At 38.4% G+C, this 22,589-nt stretch overlaps 2 protein-coding genes across 5 annotated transcripts in view; one reads left to right on the plus strand and one right to left on the minus strand.

Moving 5' to 3' along the window:
• Nucleotides 1-22,589, plus strand: part of PPFIA2 (PTPRF interacting protein alpha 2) — a 452,934-nt gene that overhangs the window by 111,908 nt on the left and 318,437 nt on the right. The window lies entirely within an intron of this gene.
• On the minus strand, nucleotides 10,096-16,632 carry LOC126022885 (E3 ubiquitin-protein ligase RNF114-like). The gene is given in 2 exon segments (XM_049783907.1): nucleotides 10,096-12,395; nucleotides 16,246-16,632. Coding segments are annotated over 2 exon segments (1,059 nt in total). The 3' UTR covers nucleotides 10,096-11,723.

Consider the following 22,589-nt stretch of genomic DNA (forward strand, 5'->3'; position numbering starts at 1 on the left):
TATTTTATTCTATTTTCTTTATTTTTTCTTTGGTTTTGGATCACACTCAACTATGCTCAGTGTTCACTCTTGGCAGGGCTTGGGATACCCTACATCAGGGGTCTCAAACTCGCGGCCCGCGGGCTGTTTGCAGCCCTCTATACAACATTTTGTGGCCCACGGCTGGCCTTCAAATATCGCAGTATTTGCAATTATTCGCTTACTGAATAATTGCAATAAAAATCGCATTAGTAAGAAAATAAAGAGCAGTTCCGTTCGGGGTATGCAAATGTTTAATGCGATTTTTTGTGATTTTTTTTCTTATTAATGCGATTTTTTATTGTGAATATTCGGTAAGCGAAATCTCTTATGTGGCCCTGCCTCACCCCAACTTTGCCTCCTGCGGCCCCCAGGTAAATTGAGTTTGAGACCCCTGCCCTACATTTATGCCAGGAACTGAGCTAAGGTTATCCACATGCAAAGCAAGCATTTTCCCTACTGTACAATCTCCCCAGCCTCAGGACCTTTATTCTTTATGTAAGGAAATTAAAGATCTTTCTTTTATGGCATCCAACAATATTTCAGAATACATTTAACAACTAATAAAGTTAACTGCTACAAGTTATTTACAGTAAAACATAAATTGCTCAAATCATTTAGAATAAAACTTCAATTTATTTTATTTTATTTTATTTTTCCAGTTTTGGGGTTACACTGTGTGATGCTCAGGGGTTACTCCTGACTCTTCATATAGGAATTCTCCTGACAGTGCTTAAGGGACCTTATAGGATGCCAGAGATAGAACCTAGACCAGCTGCATGCAAGACAAGCATCATATCCACTGTATTATCACTCTGGCCCTCAAATTGGTTTTTACTTTATTATTCAAAAGTCTATAGGTTGTGTATTTGTTCCTTTTGAACATGCCATATATATTGTCCATCTGTCTGTGTAGTTGGAGATCTGTTGCAGTAGAAGAATCTAGGAAGTAGAAAGTCTGAAAAGCTATTCCAAAATGGTCTGAGACCTTGGGACTTGCCCAGACCCTGGACCATTCTTGTATTTTCAGAGATGTGGTTCACTCAGTCACTTTTGCAAAATGATAAAAGCACTAATTTTCTAAGCAACTATCCCTTTTCTGCCTTTATTGTCCATCAGAACTTGGCTGGGGAAGAAACTCTAAACCTGATTGTTGAATTTAGGTTCTCTCCCAGAAGAATTTACTTTTTCTGGGAACTAGGGGCCATTTAGAAGACTTTGCCCCAGGGTTTTAGCCCTTGAACTTTTGTCTTTGAGAGTACACTCATGGGAGGAGAACTATTAGCTCTAGTTCTGCTTCCTTTCAGTAGGTTGATATCTTTTAAATTCATAGGGTCTCCAAGGAATTCTGAATGAACATAGTAAAATTATCAACATTGCATGCATATCATTATCGTCCCACTTAATATTAATTAGGAACAGCATGGACATCTTAAAAAGGAATCTGATTATGCATTCTAGTAAGTTAAAGAAAAGATTGCACAATTCTACCTTTCAATTCAAATAAGTCAAGAGCACCGCATAATGAAAGGTTTTGATAGACTATCAAATTGTTTTTCAAAGTAAGGTATTAGAAACTATTTAATTGAGTGATTCCCAACTGTGAGTGTTGCCTGCGTTTTTTTCCACTGTCCTGTCTCCGAAACCTCTTGGGAGTGGGCCAAAAAGGGCCCAGAAATATAGCACTCCCAGAGGCTCACCCAAAGGCTGGAGTGCCAAAGAACTGTGTCGGACCATAAAAACCAGCTATCTGCAGTATTCTGCAGAAAGGAAGGTCACCTGTTTGTGACATCAGGCTGGGAAAATCTACGCCCGCCCAGTGATTCCGGACTGTGAGTGATGCCTGTGTGTGTTTTTCCAGTGTCCTGTCTCCGAAACCTCTTGGGAGTGGGCTGAAAAGGGCCCAGAAAAATAGCACTCCCAGAGTCTCCATAAGAGCACAGCCACGATGCTTCACTTCACGGCCACGCACTCTTTCTACCCAATGAACCCCACCACAACACGCAGAAAAAAATCACACTACAAGTGGGAAAATGGGGAAACCTCGCAGGCAATCAACATGCACAGAGAATGAAAACGAATAGCTCAGATGACCTAAAAACTTCGACCATCTAATTAACCTCTCAGACAAGGAGTTTACAATAGCAATATGGAAGATGTTTGTAGAACTCAAAGAAAGCATAGATCGATCTGAACAAAACACAAAGAAAGAAATCAGTAAACTTCAAACTGAAATAACAGATCTGAAAAACATGGTAGCTCAACTGAAAAACTAAGTAGATGACTTTGCCAGCAGGGTAAAAGCAGCTGAGAACAGAATCGGCGTGCTGGAAGATGAGATGCAGAAAAACTGAACACAGCAGAAGAAATTGGAAAAGAAACTTCAGACAAACAATCAGGCAATGGAAAAAGTACTCAAGAAATGTGAACAGATGAAAATAGAAGTCTTTGATAAACTCAACAGAAACAACATTGAATAATGAATAAGAATCATTGGAGTCCCAGAGACCCAGGAAGGAGATCTCCAGGAAGAATCAACTGTCAAAGACATTATCAAAGAGATACTCACAGAGTTAAAGACTACATGTAATCAAATCCTGCATGCCTGAAGAGTACCAGCTAAAAGAGACCCAAAGAAAAACACCCAAGATCTCCCACAGATAGAGATAGAATACTGAAAGCAGCAAGATCAAAAAGGGAAATTACATTATAAGGAGCATCCCTAAGACTTACAGCAGACATGTCACAAGAAACTCTCAAGGCCAGAAGACAGCGGTGGGATATTGTGACAAGACTAAATGAAATGGATGCCTCACCAAGAACACTTTACCCTGCCCAACTCACGTTCAGGTTTGAAGGAAGGATACATAGCTTCATGGATAAGCAACAGCTCAGAAACTTAACAGATGAAAAACCAGCCTTAAAGGAAAAACTGAAAGCTCTACTTTAAAACAAGAGAGACCAACAAACACAGAAAATTTATCTACAAAGATGACATTAAATCCTATGACAATCATCTCCCTCAATGTCAATGGACTAAATTCACCAATTAAAAGACACAAAGTGGCAAAATGGGTCAAAAAGATGAATCCAACCTTCTGCTGCCTACAAGAAACACATCTGAATAGTCAGAACAAACATAAACTTAAAATCAAAGGCTGGAGGAAAATCATTCAATCAAACAACACCCTTAAAAAAGCTGGGGTGGCCATATTAATATCTGATGACACCGACTTTATACTCAAAAAAGATATAAGGGACAAAGATGGACACTATGTACTAATCAAGGGATATGTGCAACAGGGAGAAATCAGACTATTTACATATATGCACCCAATGGGAGACCAGCAAATTATCTAATACAATTACTGACAAATCTGAAATAAGACATCAATAATAACACAATAAATGTGGGAAACCTCAACACGGCCATGTCAACACTTGATAGGTCAACCAGACTGAAACCCAACAAAAACATACTAGCCCTGAACAGAGTAATGGAAGAAAGAGGACTACTAGATAGATAGATATAGGACACTCCACCCCAAAAACCTGAATACACATTCTTCTCCAATGTACATTGGTCATTCTCCAGGATAGACCACATGCTGACACATAAAACATACCTTCATAAAATCAAGAGGATAGAAATCTTGCAGTCTACCTTTGCTGACCACAAAGCTCTGAAATTAGATGTGAACTACAAAGGCACACAGAAGAAAAACTTTAACAATTGGAAATTAAACACCCTGCTACTGAACAACCAATGGGTCTGAGATGAAATCAAAAAGGAAATCAAAACTTTCCTGGAAACAAATGATAATGAAGACAGAAACTGCCAGAATCTATGGGACACAGCAAAATCGATCCTGAGAGGAAAATTTATAGCTTTGCAAGCACATATCAGGAAGGAAGAAGGGGCATACCTGAATAACTTAATGAAGCAGCTCATAAAATTAGAAAATGACCAACAAAAGGAATCAAAAACAGGAAGACAGAAGGAAATAACAAAACTGAAAGCAGAAATCAATGAAGTGGAAAACCAAAGAACAATCCGAAAGATCAACAAAAGCAGAAGTTGGTTCTTTGCAAAAATTAACAAGATTGATAGACCATTGGCAAAAGTCACAAAGAAAGAGAGAGAAACCTGATAACCCATATTAGAAATGAGAAGGGGGAGATCACGACAGATACTGCAGAGATCCAAAGGGTAATCAGAGACTACTTTGAGAAACTTTATGCTACTAAACATGAGAACCTAGAAGAAATGGATAAATGATTGGACACTTATAACCTTCCACAATTAAATAAGGAGGATACAGCATATCTAAACACCCCCATCACTACTGAGGAAACAAACTGTAATCAAATGTCTGCCTAAACAGAAAAGCCCAGGCCCAGATGCATTTACTAATGAATACTTTCAAACCTTTCAAGAGGAGCTACTACCAATCCTAGTCAGGCTCTTCCATGAAATTGAAAAAACGGGAACACTCCCAAATAGCTTTTATGAAGTCAACTTCACCTTGATACCAAAACCAGACAGAGATGCTGCCAAAAAAGAAAATTACAGACGAATATCCCTAATGAATGCTGATGCAAAGATCTTCAACAAAATCCTGGCAAATAGGAACCAATGCATCATCAAGAAGATCGTACATTACGACCAAGTAGGTTTCATCCCAGGAATGCAAGGATGGTTTAACATCCTTAAATCTATCAACATCATACACAACATCAACAACAAGAAAAATAAAAATCACATAATAATATCAATAGATGCAGAGACAGCATTTGATTAGGTACAACAACCATTCTTGATCAAAACTCTCAGAAGATCAGAATGGAAGGAACCTTTCTCAATCTAGTTGAAGCCATCTACCACAAGCCAATGGCAGATATTATCCTCGATGGAAAAAAATTAAAAGCCTTTCCTCTAAACTCTGGTACAAGACAAGGCTGTTTGCTCTCACCACTCTTCTTCAACATAGTACTGGAAGTTCTTGCTATAGCAGTCAGGAAGAAAAAGATATCAAGGTAATCCAGATAGGAAAGGAAAAAGTCAAGCTCTCACTGTTTGCAGATGACATGATATTCTATGTAGAAAACCATAAAGACTCTACCAAAAAGATTCTAGAAACAATAGAGTCATATAGCAATGTGGCAGTCTACAAAATTAACACAGAAATCAATGGCCTTTTTATACACCAATAATGATAGGGAAGAGATGGATGTCAGGAACCAATCCCATTCACATTAGTGACACACAAACTCAAATATCTTGGAGTCAACTTGACCAAAGACGTGAAGGACCTATAGAAAGAAAACTATAAAGCCCTGCTCCAAGAAATAAGAAAGGACACACAGAAATGGAAGCACATATCCTGCTCATGGATTCGAAGGATTAACATCATTAAAATGCTAATATTCCCCAAAGCATTGTACAGGTTTAATGCAATCCCTCTAAAGATACCCATGACATTCTTCAAAGAAGTGGATCAAACACTTATGAAGTTCATCTGGAACAATAAACACTCTTGAATAGCTAAAGCACTCCTAGGGTAAAGGAGTATGGGAGGCATAACTTTCCCCAACTTTAAACTGTACTACAAAGCAACAGTTATCAAAACAGCAAGGTATTGGAATAAAGACAGACCCTCAGATCAGTGGAATAGGCTTGAGTTCTCATACAATGTTCCCCAGACATACAATCATGTAATTTTTGATAAGGGAGCAAGAAATTCTAAGTGGAGCAGGGAAAACCTCTTCAACAAGTGGTGTTGGCAGTTGCAAAAAACCGAACATCAACCCCCAGTTAACATCATGTACGAAGGCAAAACCCAAATTGATTAAATACCTTAATATCAGAACTGATACCATAAGGTATATAGAACAACAAGTAGGTAAAACACTCCATGACATTGAGACTAAAGGCATCTTCATGGAGGAAACTGCACTTTCCAAAAAAGTGGAAGCAGAGATTAACAGATGGGAATACATTAAGCTGAGAAGCTTCTGCACCACAAAAGAAATAGTGCCCAGGATACAAGAGCCACCCATCATGTGGGAGAAACTATTCACCCAATACCCATCAGATAAAGGGCTAATATCCAAAATATAAAGGGCACTGACAAAACTTTACAAAAAAAATCTAATCCCATCAAAAATGGGGAGAGGAAATGAACATACACTTTGATAAAATGAAATACAAATGGCCAAAAGGCATAAAAAATATGCTCCTTGTCACTGATCATCAGGGAGATGCAAATCAAAACAACAATGAGATACTATCTCACACCACAGAGATTGGCACACATCACAAAGAATGAGAACAATCGGTGCTGGTGGGGATGTGGAGAGAAAGGAACTCTTATCCACTTTTGGTGGGAATGGTGTCTAGTCCAACCTCTATGGAAAGCAATATGGAGATTCCTCCAAAAGCTAGAAATTGAGCTCCCATAGGATCCAGCTATACCACTCCTAGGAATATACCCTAGGAGCACAAGAATACAATACAAAAACCCCTTCCTCACACCTATGTTTATTGCAGCACTATTCACAATAGCCAGGCTTTGGAAACTACCAATCTGCCCTTCACCTGACGAATGGCTAAAGAAACTGTTGTACATATACACAATGGAATATTATGCAGCTGTCAGGAGAGATGAAGTCATGAAATTTTCCTATACATGGATGTACATGGAGTCTATTATGCTGAGTGAAATAAGTGAGAGGGAGAGAGAGAGATGCAGAATAGTCTCACTCATCTATGGGCTTTAAGAATAATAAAAGTCAACTTTGCAACAATTCTCAGAGACAATGAGAGGAGGGCTGGAACTTCCAGCTCACTTCATGAAGCTCACCACAAAGAGTGGTGAGTGCAATTATAGAAATAACTACACAGAGAACTACCATAATCATGTGAATGAATGAGGGAACTGGAAAGTCTGCCTAGAGTACAGGTGGGGGTGGGGTGGGATGGCGGGAGTTTTGGGACATTGGTGGTGGGTATGTTGCACTCGTGAAGGAGGGTGTTCTTTACATGACTGTAACCTAATAACAATCATATTTATAATCAAGATGTTTGAAGAAATACAAATACTAAAAAAAGAAACTATTTAGTTACATTTAGAAAACTATATGTTTATATGTTGTAGAAAAAGGAATTATAACATAAAAATTAATACTTCAGTAAAAGCTTTTGTGGAAGTGAAATAGGATAAGAATAATTTCTGGCTACATAACAGATTCTTAGAATTTATGCACAAAACATTTTTGTTTGAATAGAGAATGACAGGAAGTTTGTGGAGAAACTCACATTTTTATTTTCTTTATCTCTAATTAAAATTTTTTTTCCTTAGACAACCCATTCTGTAAATTAAAAGATAAAATATCAGTATTTTTAACTCAAACCATTGGGTTTTATTTTCTTTATACCACAATTCTCTAAAAGGTCTATAAATTAACTAAAATTTGTCATATGATCAACATAATTATTGGAACTTATAAATTAAGTATATAATTAATCACAGTAAATACAAATAAAAAATGATCATTTTAGTTAAATATTGTTGAATTTTTAGAAATAAATATAGGTATAAAATAAATTTGAAAAATGAGAACTGAAGCTAACAGGATAGAAAGGATATGCCTCAAAAATAGTCCTAGGAAATTACATTAGAAAATATAATTTTTCAGAAACAAAATTTAGAGATACTTCAATATAAATTAGTATACAAATAATGTAGAAAATTTAAATATATATTTACCTAATAACACTTAAAAGCATATGTATAGAAACAAAAGGATAGTTAAAAATAGCTTTCCAATATGATGGATCAATTTGATAATTCCCTGATGCAACTGTGAAGAATGTATATGGGTATACCACACCCTCACTATAGCATCAATGTGCTGTGGCCCTGACCTTTATTCCTGTTTCCTCCTTCTGCCATGTTCTAAGACCATCCTCAAATACTTTCTTTCTCTGTGCCTGTCATTTCTGTAATTTGGGGTTAAGGTTATCTGGGTTTCTATTGTATCCTTTGATAACTTGCTTTTCCTCACCTAGTTATCACTATATTCCATAGACCAGTGACATCATGCCTACTTATTACCCATTCTGGTTATTCCTGATCCCCAAATCAAGTTTTACTTTCTTAAAATGTGCATTTCAGTTTATCTTCCTAATTTAAGAATTTGTGCTATCTCCTATTTGTTACAGTTTTAAAGCTCACAGGTAAATTTATTACTGAATCTTAGACATTGGGAGTTTTGTTTGAGAATCTTAAGAAATAAAAAAGAAAAAAGCTTCAAAAATATCAAGAACATAACTAAAATTATGTTCAGAATATATTATGTTTAGTTTATTGAATTAAAAATAGTTTTAACTTGGTCTGGGACCACCCTTCCACCCTCAGGAATCCTGCTGCCCTCCTGGTAAATGTGTGGACTTGGGCGCCCCAACCCTCTGCTGGTCTGGTACCGCACTTCCCCTCTCAGGATCCGGTCTGTCCGGGTGCCAAGACTCTCCACTGGTCTGGGCCCCTTCCACCTGCCTGGTAAATGCGAGGACCTAGCCACCTGAACTTTTAGCTGGTTTGAGACTGCCTTTCCCCCCAGCAGGATCCCCTACACTAGCTGGTAAACATGCACACCTGGGTGCTGTATCTTTGGGCAGGCTTGAGACCTTCCATCTCCTTCTGCTGTACCAGGAATCACATGCACCTTGGCCTGGGACCTTTGGGCAGAGTTGAGGTAGCCAGGCCCCCTCCCCAGGACCACAATCAGTATGAACTCATGAGATTGTCTAACATAGGTCCAGTCATCACAGATCTAACACTCAATTTCCTCAGATAATCCCACAGTCCATAAAACAGGATAGCAAAACACTGAAGCAGTTTGTAATCTCCCAATCATACTTAGACAAGCCATCTGGCTAAGGAAAAATAAACTCTAAATGGAATATATCTTCAACAACATCTAATATAATCAATATAGCAGTCTTCGTTAATAAACAACCAGAAAACTCAACATTCAAACCACCAGATGCAAAGAAATATGAGTAAACTAAGGCAGACCCTTGCAGCTGGGGAAATGGAGAGAAATCCTATCAAGTTTCCAAGTCCACCAAAATGCATGAGCTCAATAGATGAGCTAAAAGCAGCAATGAATGCCAAGCAAGGGAAATCAAGGAATCACTAGACAGAAAGATTAAGAAATCTATAGATGAACAATTCAACCAACTAAAAGAAGAACTTTTACAGAACATGAAAGAATTTATACAATTGGAATTTGGGGAAATAAAAAAACATGTTAGCAAGCCATAATAGTAGAATTACATAATAGTAGAAGAACACATAGAGAAACTTGAGGAAAGACTATACTTTCAGAGATTATTTCTATAGTGTGACAAACTTGAGGAAAAACTACAAAACTATAATGACAAAGAAGTCAATAAGAAAGCAAGAGACAAAACATTGGAGGAAAAAGTTAGATACCTAATGAACAAAGATAAAAGAAATAGTCTATGAATCGTAGGACTACCAGAAAGGGAGGTAAAAGGGAAAGGAGAAGAACAAGTATTGGGGGAAATAATAGCAGAGAATTTCCCATCTTCTGGAAATAAAAAACCTATACAAATACAGGAGGCAAAAAAGAGTCCCCAAATAAAATATACCATAACAGACCAACAGCAAGATATATGGCAATCCAACTGGCAAAGCAAAAACAAAGAGAAAGATGAATTTTTTAAAGCAATTGGGAGAGAAAAACCCTCAAATACAAATGAAAGGACATAAGAATCAAACCAGACCTCCCATTTGAAACAATTCAAGCAAGAAGACAATGGAGTGACATATTTAAACTCCTGAATAAAAGAAACTTCCAACCTAGGGTACACTGCCCAGCAAAACTCTCATTCATATGGGAAGGAGAACTAAAAATATTCTTAGACAAAGAAGAACTCATACTATTTGTGATAACCAAACTAAATGAACTTCTCAAAGACGTTCTACACAATCCAAACCCCCAATTGTAATAACAACTACTCTTTTTTTTTTTTAAGGAGCTTTCCAGTTGGATAAATTATGAAATTTATTTGTATTTCACCTTTTAAAAGCCAGAACATAACAAAATTCACTTTCTGGAAAGTCATCTTATTAGAAATACATGAAGTGCACTTAATACAAGGCCATCAGATTTTGTACCACCTGTATGGTGCTCTCCATCAATTCCCTCAAATGAAGGACTGGTCGAATTTCCCTCCAAAGACAGACTGAAATGATCAATCCAGGGAGATTTTCTCCCAGCAATTACAGTGGAGAAAATGACCTTCAGACATCTGGGCCCTCCCAAACAAAAAAACACAGTAGAAAACACATCTTATCCCTTGGGCCCAACTTGCTGGTTAGAAACATCTCGAAGTGCTTGTGGGTAATGGGGAGAGGCCCACCCCACCCCAGAGAGAATAAGCATCGAGTCCTTGGGTCCTTCCCAGACCCCACTCCCAAACCAGTCGCATCTCCACACTCAAGACTAAACAGTTGGTGTCTGCTGTGAAAAAAGGAACTGACATCCATGCCTTTTTGGTCAAGACTCTTAGGAATAGGCTGGTGGCTCTGAACCTTGTATTTATGGGTACCTGTGAAACATAATGGACATCAGGCTTTGGAGCTGTTATCAAAGCCAGTTTTCCAGAACAATTTTTCTAGCTCAGAGATAGGAGAGTTGCACCTCTGACTGAACTCTGAGAAGGCTGGTCTTCACAAAGCTCTATTGAAACCAGCATCCTAAGGAACTCTCTGTAATAAAAAAACAATGCTTAGCTCACTGCAAGTTTCCAAATTAAAACTAAAAGAACTAATATCCATGGGATTCCTCCAATATCTTCATTTGCAGATTCCTTTTTACACAGGACAAGAATGTAAGCAGGCTCCTCAACACAGAAGTAATCACGAACTAGACATCCAAAATACTCTTATTTGAAAATTACAAACCAAAAATTCTAGTCCTCCCAGCTCTGCCTAACCTTCCTCCCACTTACAGAGGGAGTCTAACTTTCCTAACCTAGAAGCACTTATTTTCACCTTACCCCTAAAAAGGCACCATGCAGGCATTTAAGACTGAACTAGTTAACTCTAAGAGTGTGCAGTAGTTGTAAGTACTAAGAAAATATTATCAACAATCTGAACTTCCAGCATCAGACTGTGCTAAATCCAGAACATTCACTTAACCAGACATCTGAAAGGTTTCCAGGACAGCTGCCAGGGCCCAGAAATGTACAGTGAAGAGGTATGCAATCACCAATCAGACTCACGGCTGTCAGAAATCATCCACACCAATGACGAGACATGATCTCATTTGTGCTATTCGTGATGGTCTTGAAGTGCCTGAGGATGTGAAGGGTGAGAGCTGGATGGGAGGCTGGTGTGAGGAACAAGGACAGGTGTGGAGGCTGGCAGCGGAAACTTCCAGAAGCAACTGAGGCAGAAAGACCAGACCATGTAACACAAAAGGTGAGTAGGAGGGAGGAGCCAAGAGGCAGGGAGGACTCAGGCCTGGAACCATTTCTTTGTCACCAGTGGTCCTGTCCCCACACTGCAGTTCACTCCTAGGTCTGTTGTACATGGCCAGTGGAAGAGTTGCACAGATACATGGAACACATCAACAGAAGCTCTGGAACAGGAGGCAAATGCGGGACTGGCTCACTGGTCGATGACTGAGCACTGCAGCACTTGATTCATCATGTCCTCTTCATCCACATCGTAGTCCACAAAAGTGTCATATGAAAACTGGTGCCAGCATTGGATGTGCTCAATGAAGTTGGCGCTGCGGTAGTTGGGGTCCCCCCAGGGCATTGAGGCACAGATTGGACATACCACAGACTTGGTGTCCGTGCTGTGGACTATCTTGCAGTGCTCCACAAATCCTTCCTGGTCAAAGTTCTTCTCGGGACAATAAGGACAAGGAAAAGTATAACGGTTTGGTATGTTCCTTGGTTGAAGGGATGCATCTTTGGTGGTGGCCTTCACGCCTTCCATAATAAAACTCTGATATTTGGAGCAGGTTGTAACATAGGCCTGGATCTTGGAGAGGAAGAAATTTTTGTGGCAGCCATGGCAAGAAGTCTCTGTGCTCTCAATCTGCCGCTCGAGCTCGATGTCTCAGACCCCAGGTGCCAGAGCTCTTCGACACACCCCACAGACAGGCTTCTTCGGCTTCAGACATTCCTGCAGCCATGCAGTGCAAAAGACGTGTCCGCAGGGCACCTGCACCGGCTTCTCATACACTTCGAGGCACACGGGGCACGTGAAGCGGCCCAGGGGGTCCACGTCGGCGACGGTGGCTGCTGCCGGCAACTGCGTGCCACGATCCGGCTATAGCGCCGCCATCTTGTCGCTGCCCAGCGAAGCGAAGCGCCCAATAACAACTACTCTAATCAATACAATAGCACAACAACCCTCTCTGACAGTAATCTCCTTAAAGGGCAATGGGCTAAATTCCCTTATTAAAAGACACAGAGGAGAAGGATGGATTTGAAAACTAAAACTAGACATTGGTTGCCTCCTAGAAATATACCTAAAAGAACAGTATAGACACAGGCTTAGAGTTAAAGAATGGAACTCGTTATTCAAGCCAATGGAAAACATAAACAAGCCAGGATAACCATTCTTATTCAGACCAAATTGCATTCAACCTCAAGAAAGTGCTTATAGACCAAGAGGATCATTACTTACTGATCAGGGTAACATTAGATCAAGAAGCACTAACCCTGATCAATATTTATGCACTGATTGTAGAGCTAGCAATATATTTAAGACATTTGCTCACAAATCTAGAAAAAACATATGGGAGGAAATGTGATAGTAGTAGATTTCCACTATCTACTTCACTATCACCCCTAGACAGAGCCACCAGGCAGAAAACTGGCAAAGACATAAGAGCCCTAAATGAGAAATTAGAGGAAATGGGCCTAACACAACTATACAGGGCTCTCCACCCCAAGAAAGCAGAATATACATTCTTCTCCAGTGCATATGGAACCTTCTCTAGAGGAGACCATATCTTAGGATATAAATCTAACTTGCACAAGGTCACAAACATAAGGATTATTAGGAAAACTCCATCAGACCATCATCAACAGAGATCAAGATGCATTGTAATAAGAAACTGTGGAGAAAATCCAACATCTGGAGATTAAATAGCATGCTACTCAACTACAGCTGGATCAAAGAGGAATTCAAGGAAGAAATAAAAAGATTCCTTGAGATGAATGATAATGAAGAGACAAAATGTCAAAATCTGTGGGACAATGAAAAAGCAGTAATTAGGGGGAAACTCATAGCAGTACAGACCTGTGTTATGAGAGAGGAAAAGGACAAAATCAATAGTTAACAAGGACACCTTAAGGAGCTGGAAAACAACAATACAGAAATTAAAACATAGCCAGAAGAAAAGAAGTAATAAAAACCAGGGCAGAAATAAACAACATAGAAACAAAGAAAACAATACAAAAATAAATGAGACCAAGAGTTGGTTTTTTGAAAAATAAACAAGATAGACAACCTGCTGGCAAGACTCATGAAAAAAAAAAGAGGAAAACACCCAAATAAATAGGATGACAAACGAAAGGGGAGAGATTACATCAGAACCCCAAGAAATCCAAGACATCATGAGGACATACTATGAACAACTATACTCAGTGAGACTAGAGAAACCAGAAGAAATAAACAGATTTGTGGAAAAATATCTTCTTCCTATACTGAATAAGGAGGATGTAGAAAGCCTAAGTAGTCCAATCACATCTGAGGAAATTGAAACTGTAATTAAGAAATTTCCCAAGAACAAAAGTCCAGGTCCAGATGGTTTTACGAGTGAATTCATCAAACATTTCAAGAAGAGTTACAACCACTGATCCACAGGCTCTTCCAAAATATTGAAAAGACAGTTATCCTTCATACCTCCTTTTATGAGGTGAATATCACACTCATTCTCAAAGATGGCAAAGACACTACCAAGAAAGAAAACTACAATTTCACTAATGAACATAGATACAAATATCCTCAGCAAAATCTTAGCAAACCAAATAAAAATACATCAAAAAAATAATACACTATGATCAAGTGGGTTTCATGCCAGGGATACAAGGGTGGTTCAACATGTGCAAATCAATCAACATCATACATCACATCAACAAGAAGAAAGACAAAAACCACATGATCATATCAATCAACACAGAAGGCATTTGACAAAATCCAACACCTATTCATGCTGAAAATGCTCATCAAAATAGGGTTGGAGAGAACCTTCCTGAAGATAGTTTCAGCTATTTATGAAAAGCCCTCAGCCAACATTATCCTTAATGGCGAAAAACTGAAAACATTTCCAGTAAGTTCAGGAACTAGGCAAGGCTGCCCACTTTCTCCACTCTTATTCAACATAGTTTTAGAAATACTAGCAAGAGCTATCAGGCAAGAGAAGGGAATTCTAGGAATCCAGATAGGGAAATATGAAGTCAAACTATCTCTTTTTGCAGATGATATACATAGAAAACCCTAAAGAGTCCACAGTAAAACTCCTAGAAACAATAAGCCAATTGGCTGGCTACAAATCAGTACACAAAAGACAATAGCATTCCTTTATACAAATAACAAAATAGAGGAGAAAAACGTTAAGGAGTCGATCCCATTTAAAATAGTATCTAAAAATATCAAATACGTGGGAATCAACCTGACAAGAGAAGTGAAAGACCATGAAAAGTTCAAAACATTCCAGAAAGAAACTGAAGAGGACCTAAAGAAATGGAAGACCATCCATTGCTCATGGGTAGGTAGAACATAATCAAAATGACTATCTTACCCAAATTACTATATAGATTCAACACAATCCCTATCTAAATTCAGACACCTTTTTTTTTTTAAGGAACTAGAACAATCAATCATAAAGGTCATCTGGAACCACAAAAAACCTAGGTTAGTGAAATTCATACTGAAAAACAAGAAACTGGGTGGCATTTCTTTACCTAAGCTGTAGTCATCAAAACAGCATGGTACTGGAACAAAGACAGAGTATCAGACCAGTGGATTAGAACAGAATATCCAGAGATATACCCCACAAGTATATGGTCAACTGATATTTGACAAAGGATCCAAGAACCTGAAATGGAACAAAGACAGTCTCTTCAACAAATGGTGTTGGAAAAACTGGATAACCACCTGTAAGAAACAAAAGATTGATCCATATATCATCCCCTATACAAAAAATCAACTCAAAATGAATTAAAGACCTAGAAATAAGACCGAATCTACAAAGTTCATTGAGGGAAAAATAGGTAGAAGACTACAAGACTTATACCTCAAAAATGACTTTGATGATGGAATGCCAATGGCAAGAGTAATAACATGAAACATAAACAAATGAGACTACATGAAACTGAAGAGTTTCTGTATGGTGAAAGAAATACTGGCTAAAATTAAAAGCTAACAAAATGTGAAAAAATTTTCACACTTGACACATCAGATAAAGGATTGATATCCAGGGTATACAAAGCACTCAGGTGAGCCCACAAACCCCAACAAAGCCATAGAAAAATGGGGAGAAGAAATAAGTAGATAGTTTTTGAAGGAAGACTGACAGATGATCAAGAAACACATGAAAACATGTTCACCATCATTTATCACTAGAGAAATCCAAATTAAGACAACAATGAGGTGCCACTTAACACCAGTGAGGTAGGCACACATAAAAAAGAATGGGTCCAATCTCTATTGGCAAGGATGCAATAGGAAAGGGACTCTCATCCACTGCTGGTGGGAATGCTGCCTGGTCCAACCCCTATGGAAATCAGTACGGAGGGTGCTTAGTAAACTCAGAATTGAATTGCCATATGATCCAGCAATCACACTTCTGGGTATCTACCCCCAAGATGGAAGAATACTCATCCCAGAGTATGTATGCACTCCACTATTCATTGAAGCACTCAGCACAATAGCCAAGAACTGGAACCAACCTTGATGTCCAACAATGAATGAATGGATCATGATGATGTGGTATTTATACACAATGGAATACTACATAGCAGTTAGAAATGATACAATCATGGATTTTGCAGCATTTGGATGGATCTTTAAAATATTCTGTAAAATGAAGTAAGCAAAAGAAGGAAAAATACAGAATTATAGCACTTCTTTGAGGTATTCAGAACATATACCACATTTACATATATACTCTGTGAACAAATACAACGGTCGAAAGTGTAAAGTTTCCAAACACCATAGGTACCACCATATAACATGGTGAAGTGTTCAAATGAAGTGGAAGGGTGGCAACACAAAGACACGAATACCCATGATAACCTAAAGAATCCAGAATCGATGGAAGCAACAGTTCAACCTCTAAACACAAAGGTCTATATAATAATGTCCTGATGTATTTTTCCACAGAATTAGGTGCAGAATATGATTGGAAGCCTGGTCTCTCGCTGCAGTGATTGCTAACAATATGCTTTAATGCCTTAATTTTACCAACTGTAAAACAACACTTCAGCTTCTTTTCCCACAGGGGACCTTGGAAACAAAGGGTGGACACTAATTTAAAACCTTGGCGGTCAATCATACTGGATACAAGACAATGTCCATTATGTCAATGTCTTTATAAAATACTCTAATTAACCCACTTCCTTTTGTTTATGTCTTCAGTCAGGACTCAAAGCATATGATCATTCAGACCACTGGAACTGTCAATGGTGCACCACAGACCATATTCTACAGGTCCCACTCATTGATTATGTTTTGACAAATCACTATTCTTTTCTTTTCTTTTCTTTTCTTTCTTTCTTTCTTTCTTTCTTTCTTTCTTTCTTTCTTTCTTTCTTTCTTTCTTTCTTTCTTTCTTTCTTTCTTTCTTTCTTTCTTTCTTTCTTTCTTTCTTTCCTTTCTTTCTTCTTTTTCTCTCTTCCCTCTACTTGATTTTCCCTGTATCCTTTACTCTTCTTTATCAAATCAATCTATTGCACCATATTTACTTATTCTTTTCTCTTCTCTCTTATATTTTGTTTTCTCCTTTCTCTCCTAAGTCATATCTTAACCAATTATTTATCTTTTTTTAATTCAATCATATCTTAAGAGCTAAGACCCAGCCTATGAGGGTCAGGCCTCCAACATCAACCTAAGAATAGAACAATAACATTTGTCTTTATGTGGCCATGAATTTGTAGACAGTGGACTCCTCTCTGATTGCCAAACCTAAGTTGTAAACAAGCCATGCCTAAATTGTATATAGCTCCTCTTATATAGTATCTCCCTTCTCCCCTTGAGAAATCCTTTTAGCCTCTCATCCCTCATCCTTATCCATTATGCTCCTTATTTAACCCTTTTTACTCTCAGTTATTAATTCAGTAGGTACTGGGAACAACCTCCTGCTTCAATAAACCACCACCAAGCTCCCAAACTGAAAGGACACCCTCCCAGCTCCACATCACATGCTTTGGCAAGAAATTACAACCAAACACACCTGCTGATTCATGCTTCATGGCCCTTCTTCTCACCCTGCTAGTCATGGACTGTTACATAACACTGACTCAGCCCCAGAAGGTCCCCAGTACAAGGACCTTTCCCTCAGGATTACAAATAATTTCCAAAACTCACTAAGACATGATGTGTGATGGAAAAAATGCTCTGGACTCCACCTACTGCAAGAATATCTAAAAAGAATCAATGGGGAAGTCTATATTTTCCTTATGTATTTAATATCTTTATAATAATACTTCCTAATCTGTTTATTCCCCAAAATAAGTCAGCCTCATAAACAGCACTTTTTCTTTAATGCCTTTTTAAATGTATTTTTATTTTTCTTCAATTATATGTCTATTTATATATAGATACAATTTTTTCTTCTTTCTCTTTTCAACCTCACCTGTTTTGGTTCTGCATAGTATGAAAACCTACAAGAAAAGTCTTACCTGGGATAAAAGTTTGGGTCAAAACCTGGGCAGAGAGATGTACAGACTATCATTCTTACCTCCAAATCCACCAGCAATAAAATATGTCACCATATCCTATGCATAGGCACTCTAAATATATGGAAATATTATGCACAATAACAAGTTCTTATCTATTAGGGATTAGAACCCATATTTTTTAGAATGCAGGGTCGCCTTCTACCATAAGCAAATGTCATGTAGACCTGACTTAGACTCCACATGATCTGACAGTGACCTTTAAACCCACCGACACAGGTCCCAGCATCAGGAACCAAACTCCTCTGGAAGAAGCTCTGAATGCTGCCCCGGCACCAACTTGCAACAGTTTTAACATGACATCCTAACATGATGAAATGGCAACAACTTGAGCTAAGAGAGGGCTGCCCCAATAATGATACAACCAGGATACATATCATCCTTTTTCCTAAGCAAAAATCAAACTTTCTATCTACAGAAGACTGACTTTGACAAATATGGTCTGAACAGAACCTATCAAGGGACCAATGAGGAAGTTTCTAGCCTAGACCTCGTCCTAGGATTGGTACAAAAACCAGAATCTCTAATTCCAGAGGTCTAACTTTGACAATTGTGACTGTGTAGAACTTCTGGAACTATGCTGAAAGACTATACCCTAGGCTCTGAACAATAACCAAGACCACTAATTACAGAAGACTGGTTACAACAACAGTGATGGAACATAACTCCTAGAATGATAAAGAAAAACTGTCTCCTAGCCTTCACCATATGACCTACACAAACAACAAGATCTCCAGCTACAGCAGCTGGATGTCATCACCCACATCTGAGTGGAAATTTTCCTGGCACAATAAAAAGAGTTTGGGGCGTGTAAATGAGTGAGCATTCAGCCTGTCGTTGTTCTCATGGCAGAATGCTTCAAGGGCGGTGAAACCCTGTATCTCTGAAACCAAGAGAATTGCCACTGTAATTTTTTCAACATTTACTGTGCCTATGCAGGAGAAGAAGCAGGAGGAAAAGTATGAGGAGGAGGAAAAGAAGAAGAAGAAGAAGAAGAAGAAGAAGAAGAAGAAGAAGAAGAAGAAGAAGAAGAAGAAGAAGAAGAAGAAGAAGAAGAAGAAGAAAAGAAGGAGGAGGAGGAAAGAAAGAAGAAGACACCCCCCCCCCCCTTTTTTTTAAGAAGTTGCTTCCAGAATCTTTGTAGGCTTTGGTCTAAGACTTGTACAACAACCAAGATCTCTAATTCAGAGGCCTGATTGAGACAACTGCAACCGAGCAGAACTTCTGGAAACATAATGGAAGATTCTCTCCTAGGCTTTGCCCTAAGATCAGTACAAAAATGAAGACTACCAGCTACAGAAGACTGATTAAAACAACAGTGACGGAATAGAACTTCTAGAACCATAAAGAGACTTCACCCTGAGATCCATCAATCTCTAGTTACAGAGGCCTGATTTTATCATCCATGACTACGCGGAATGTTCTCAGACAACACAAAAGGGACCTAGGGGAGAGAATAAGAGCATATACGGAGGCTGTCTTTATTTCATGACAATATATTTAAAGGTGGAGAAACCCTGTATTTCTTAGGCCAAGGGAACTACCTTTCTAATTTCCCCAATATTTACTATGCCTATGCAAAAAAAAATTTTTTTTGTTATTGCTGTTGCTTGTTTTTTTGTTGTTGATGTTGTTTGTTTTGAGCTTTGTCTTGTTTTTTATCTCGGGACCAGGGTTATTTTTTGGTTGTTGTGTTTATTGCTTTGGTGCTTTTTGGGTTTGTTTTATTTGTTGTTCGTTTTGTTTCTCTTATTCTTTTTTGTATTCTTGGTACATTTTTCTTCCTTTTCCCCTTTCTTCTCTTAAATTGATATTTATAACATCTAGAAGGAGTTCTCTCATTTTTTACTTGTTTGATCTCACCCCTTTTTTTCTTTCCTTCTAACAGAACCACATAACTTGATCCACCTTGTTCTACCTCACAAATAGGAGGAGAAATAAGGGAGGGTACTAAGATAAAAAAGTCGGATGAACATCAAAATTATCAGACTTAAACAGCAATTCCAAAATCAATGACAACAGAATTGATATCCAATGTACAACAAGCTAGACACAGAGGGGACCACTTATACTTGCAGCCCGGGGGATGTGATGGGGGGTATGGGATGCATGCTGGGAACAGGGGTGGAGGGAAGATCACATTGGTGATGGGAATACCCCTGATTCAATGTCACTATGTACCATTGTGAAAGATTTTTAATCCACTGTGGTAAAAATAAAAATATAAATTTTTCAAAAAATATGCTAAAAATAAATAAAAGAAGTTGCTGGTCTGGGTTTTTTGTGTTGCTCACAATACCAAGGCTTATACAATATTAATAATATCAATACCACTATCAACAACACCAATACCAGCAATAACAATACAGTATCAACAATAACAATACCAATTTTAAGTTGTTAATTTAAAAATAGCTAATTGATTTGCTATTGTTAATTGATTGATATAATGGAAGTTTAACTAAAAATTTGGTGATTGTGGATGCCTTGCACTGCCTGGGTTTGAGCACTGGGACCCTAAATAGCCTAGTATCCTGAATATAGAGCCAAGAGTAAGCCACAAACACAAATGGGTATGGACATCCCCCCCAAATTGGTAGTGGCTACAGAGAAAATCATGCATATAGAACCATAAAGATGCTTATTAGAAAAGCACGCAGTATTGGGCCAGAATGATGGCAGTACAGGTAAGGTGTCCCCTTGCAAGCCCTAGCCTAGGAATGACTCTGATTTGATCCCACAGCATCTCCTATGTTCCCCCGCAAGCCATGAATGATTTCTGAGTGCATAGACAGGAGTAACCCCTGAGTGTCAATGAATGGGGCCCAAGAAAACAAACAGAAAAACCAGAAAAGTACACAATATTTTACAACTCAACGGCAATTTGAATAAACTTATAAATTCCAACTGACATTGATCACTGTGTCGAGTCTAGTACTACATTCCAGTAAAAGAATGTTCTGTTAAAAATAAAAGTGCACATACATTTACTTTTATCCAAACCCCAAAGAAACAAAAATCACTTTGTGCATAGAAAATAATTGTTATGAAAATTTCTTTCTGATATTTATACCAGAGTTTTTACTAGTCTTCAATAATAGGTAAGCTTTCATCATTTTAAAATTTAATTTACCTACTAAATTATCAATAGTTTGATGAAAATTTGTCATTGATTATCATAAAAATTGAGATTATTTCATTCCAAGTCTTTAGAATAGATGCTTGTATGCAATGCCTGAGGAAAAGATCAGTTGCTTTTCCTTTCTCTCTGCACCCCTGATGTAACTATAAACCATGATTTTCCATTTACCAATCTCATAGCAGGAACACTCCTCCACAGACAAAGGAGTCAGCTCTTAGTCTGGTGTCCCTAATAGCCAGTTTTCACTCATCCCATCTTTCTTGGCCTTTAGGCCTGAGTGGCTCCAGGAGACAGTTTTTTTGGGGGGCCCTTCCTAGCCCTCTTAGGAGATCTTCAAGAGATCAGAGAAGAGAAACACGCAAAGCCACAGATCCTTTCAGATTCTCCCAGTCACGAATCTCACAGCAGGGTGATTCCTCCACTGACAAAGGAATCAGCTCTCTGGCTGGCATCCCTGATAGCCGGTCCCACATGTCTTATTTCTAGTGTTTCCATTGTATTCTTTTATTATTTTCCCTTTTTGCTCAATTTTCTATATTTTCTGTATGTTTTACATTTTTTCCTCAAAATTTACCCTTTACATGGAAGTTATTTTTTTTTCAGTTTTTATTTTCTTTTTTGGGGGGACATAGCTGGTGATTCTCAGGGGTTGGTTACTCTTGGCTATGTTGTCAGAAATTGCTCCTGGCTTGGGGGACCATATGGGATGCAGCGGGTTCTAACCGAGGTCCATCCTAGGTTAGTGCATGCAAGGCAAATGTCCTACCACTTGTGTCATTGCTCTGGCCTCCAGAAATCAATATTTTAATATAATTTTTATTTGATCATAGTGGCTTACATATTGTTGACAATAATAGTTTAGGTACATATTTACATAAAATCAGGAGGAATTTCCATCACCAATTTGTCCTCCCTACACCTCCGTTTTTGTCCTACCTCCCATATGCTCTTCCCTCACCCCCAGGGCTGCCAGAATATGTGGTCCCCTCTGTACCTAGCCTACTATTAGTAGTCTTGCACCTGTTTGGATCTGGTGCCTCCCATATTTCCCCCTCTAACTGGGGGGCAGGACTAGCTAGTTCAAGTTACGTGGTTTTGTTTGAAGAAGAGAAAAGTAATAAACTGGGGTAAAAGTCTAATACACCGAAAATAAGCAGAATTCTTCTATAGGCTCTCATCATCAGTTTGAGAGACGAAGGAGAAAAAGGTGAAACACTCCACCAGTACAAAAGAAAGTGTCAAATATCCAGTGAGGACTCCAACAATAACGATAAGCACCTCAAAAAAGAAAAAAAAAAAAAAAACCACCACGGTCTTGAGATAAGAAACATGGCAGAGCACATAAAGAAAGAAAAGAAGAGAAAAAAAATAAGTATAAATGGGGGCAACAGCTTCAATAACCACACCAAAACA

Source organism: Suncus etruscus, chromosome 11 (assembly GCF_024139225.1).
Source record: "Suncus etruscus isolate mSunEtr1 chromosome 11, mSunEtr1.pri.cur, whole genome shotgun sequence".
NCBI classification, from domain to species: domain Eukaryota; kingdom Metazoa; phylum Chordata; class Mammalia; order Eulipotyphla; family Soricidae; genus Suncus; species Suncus etruscus.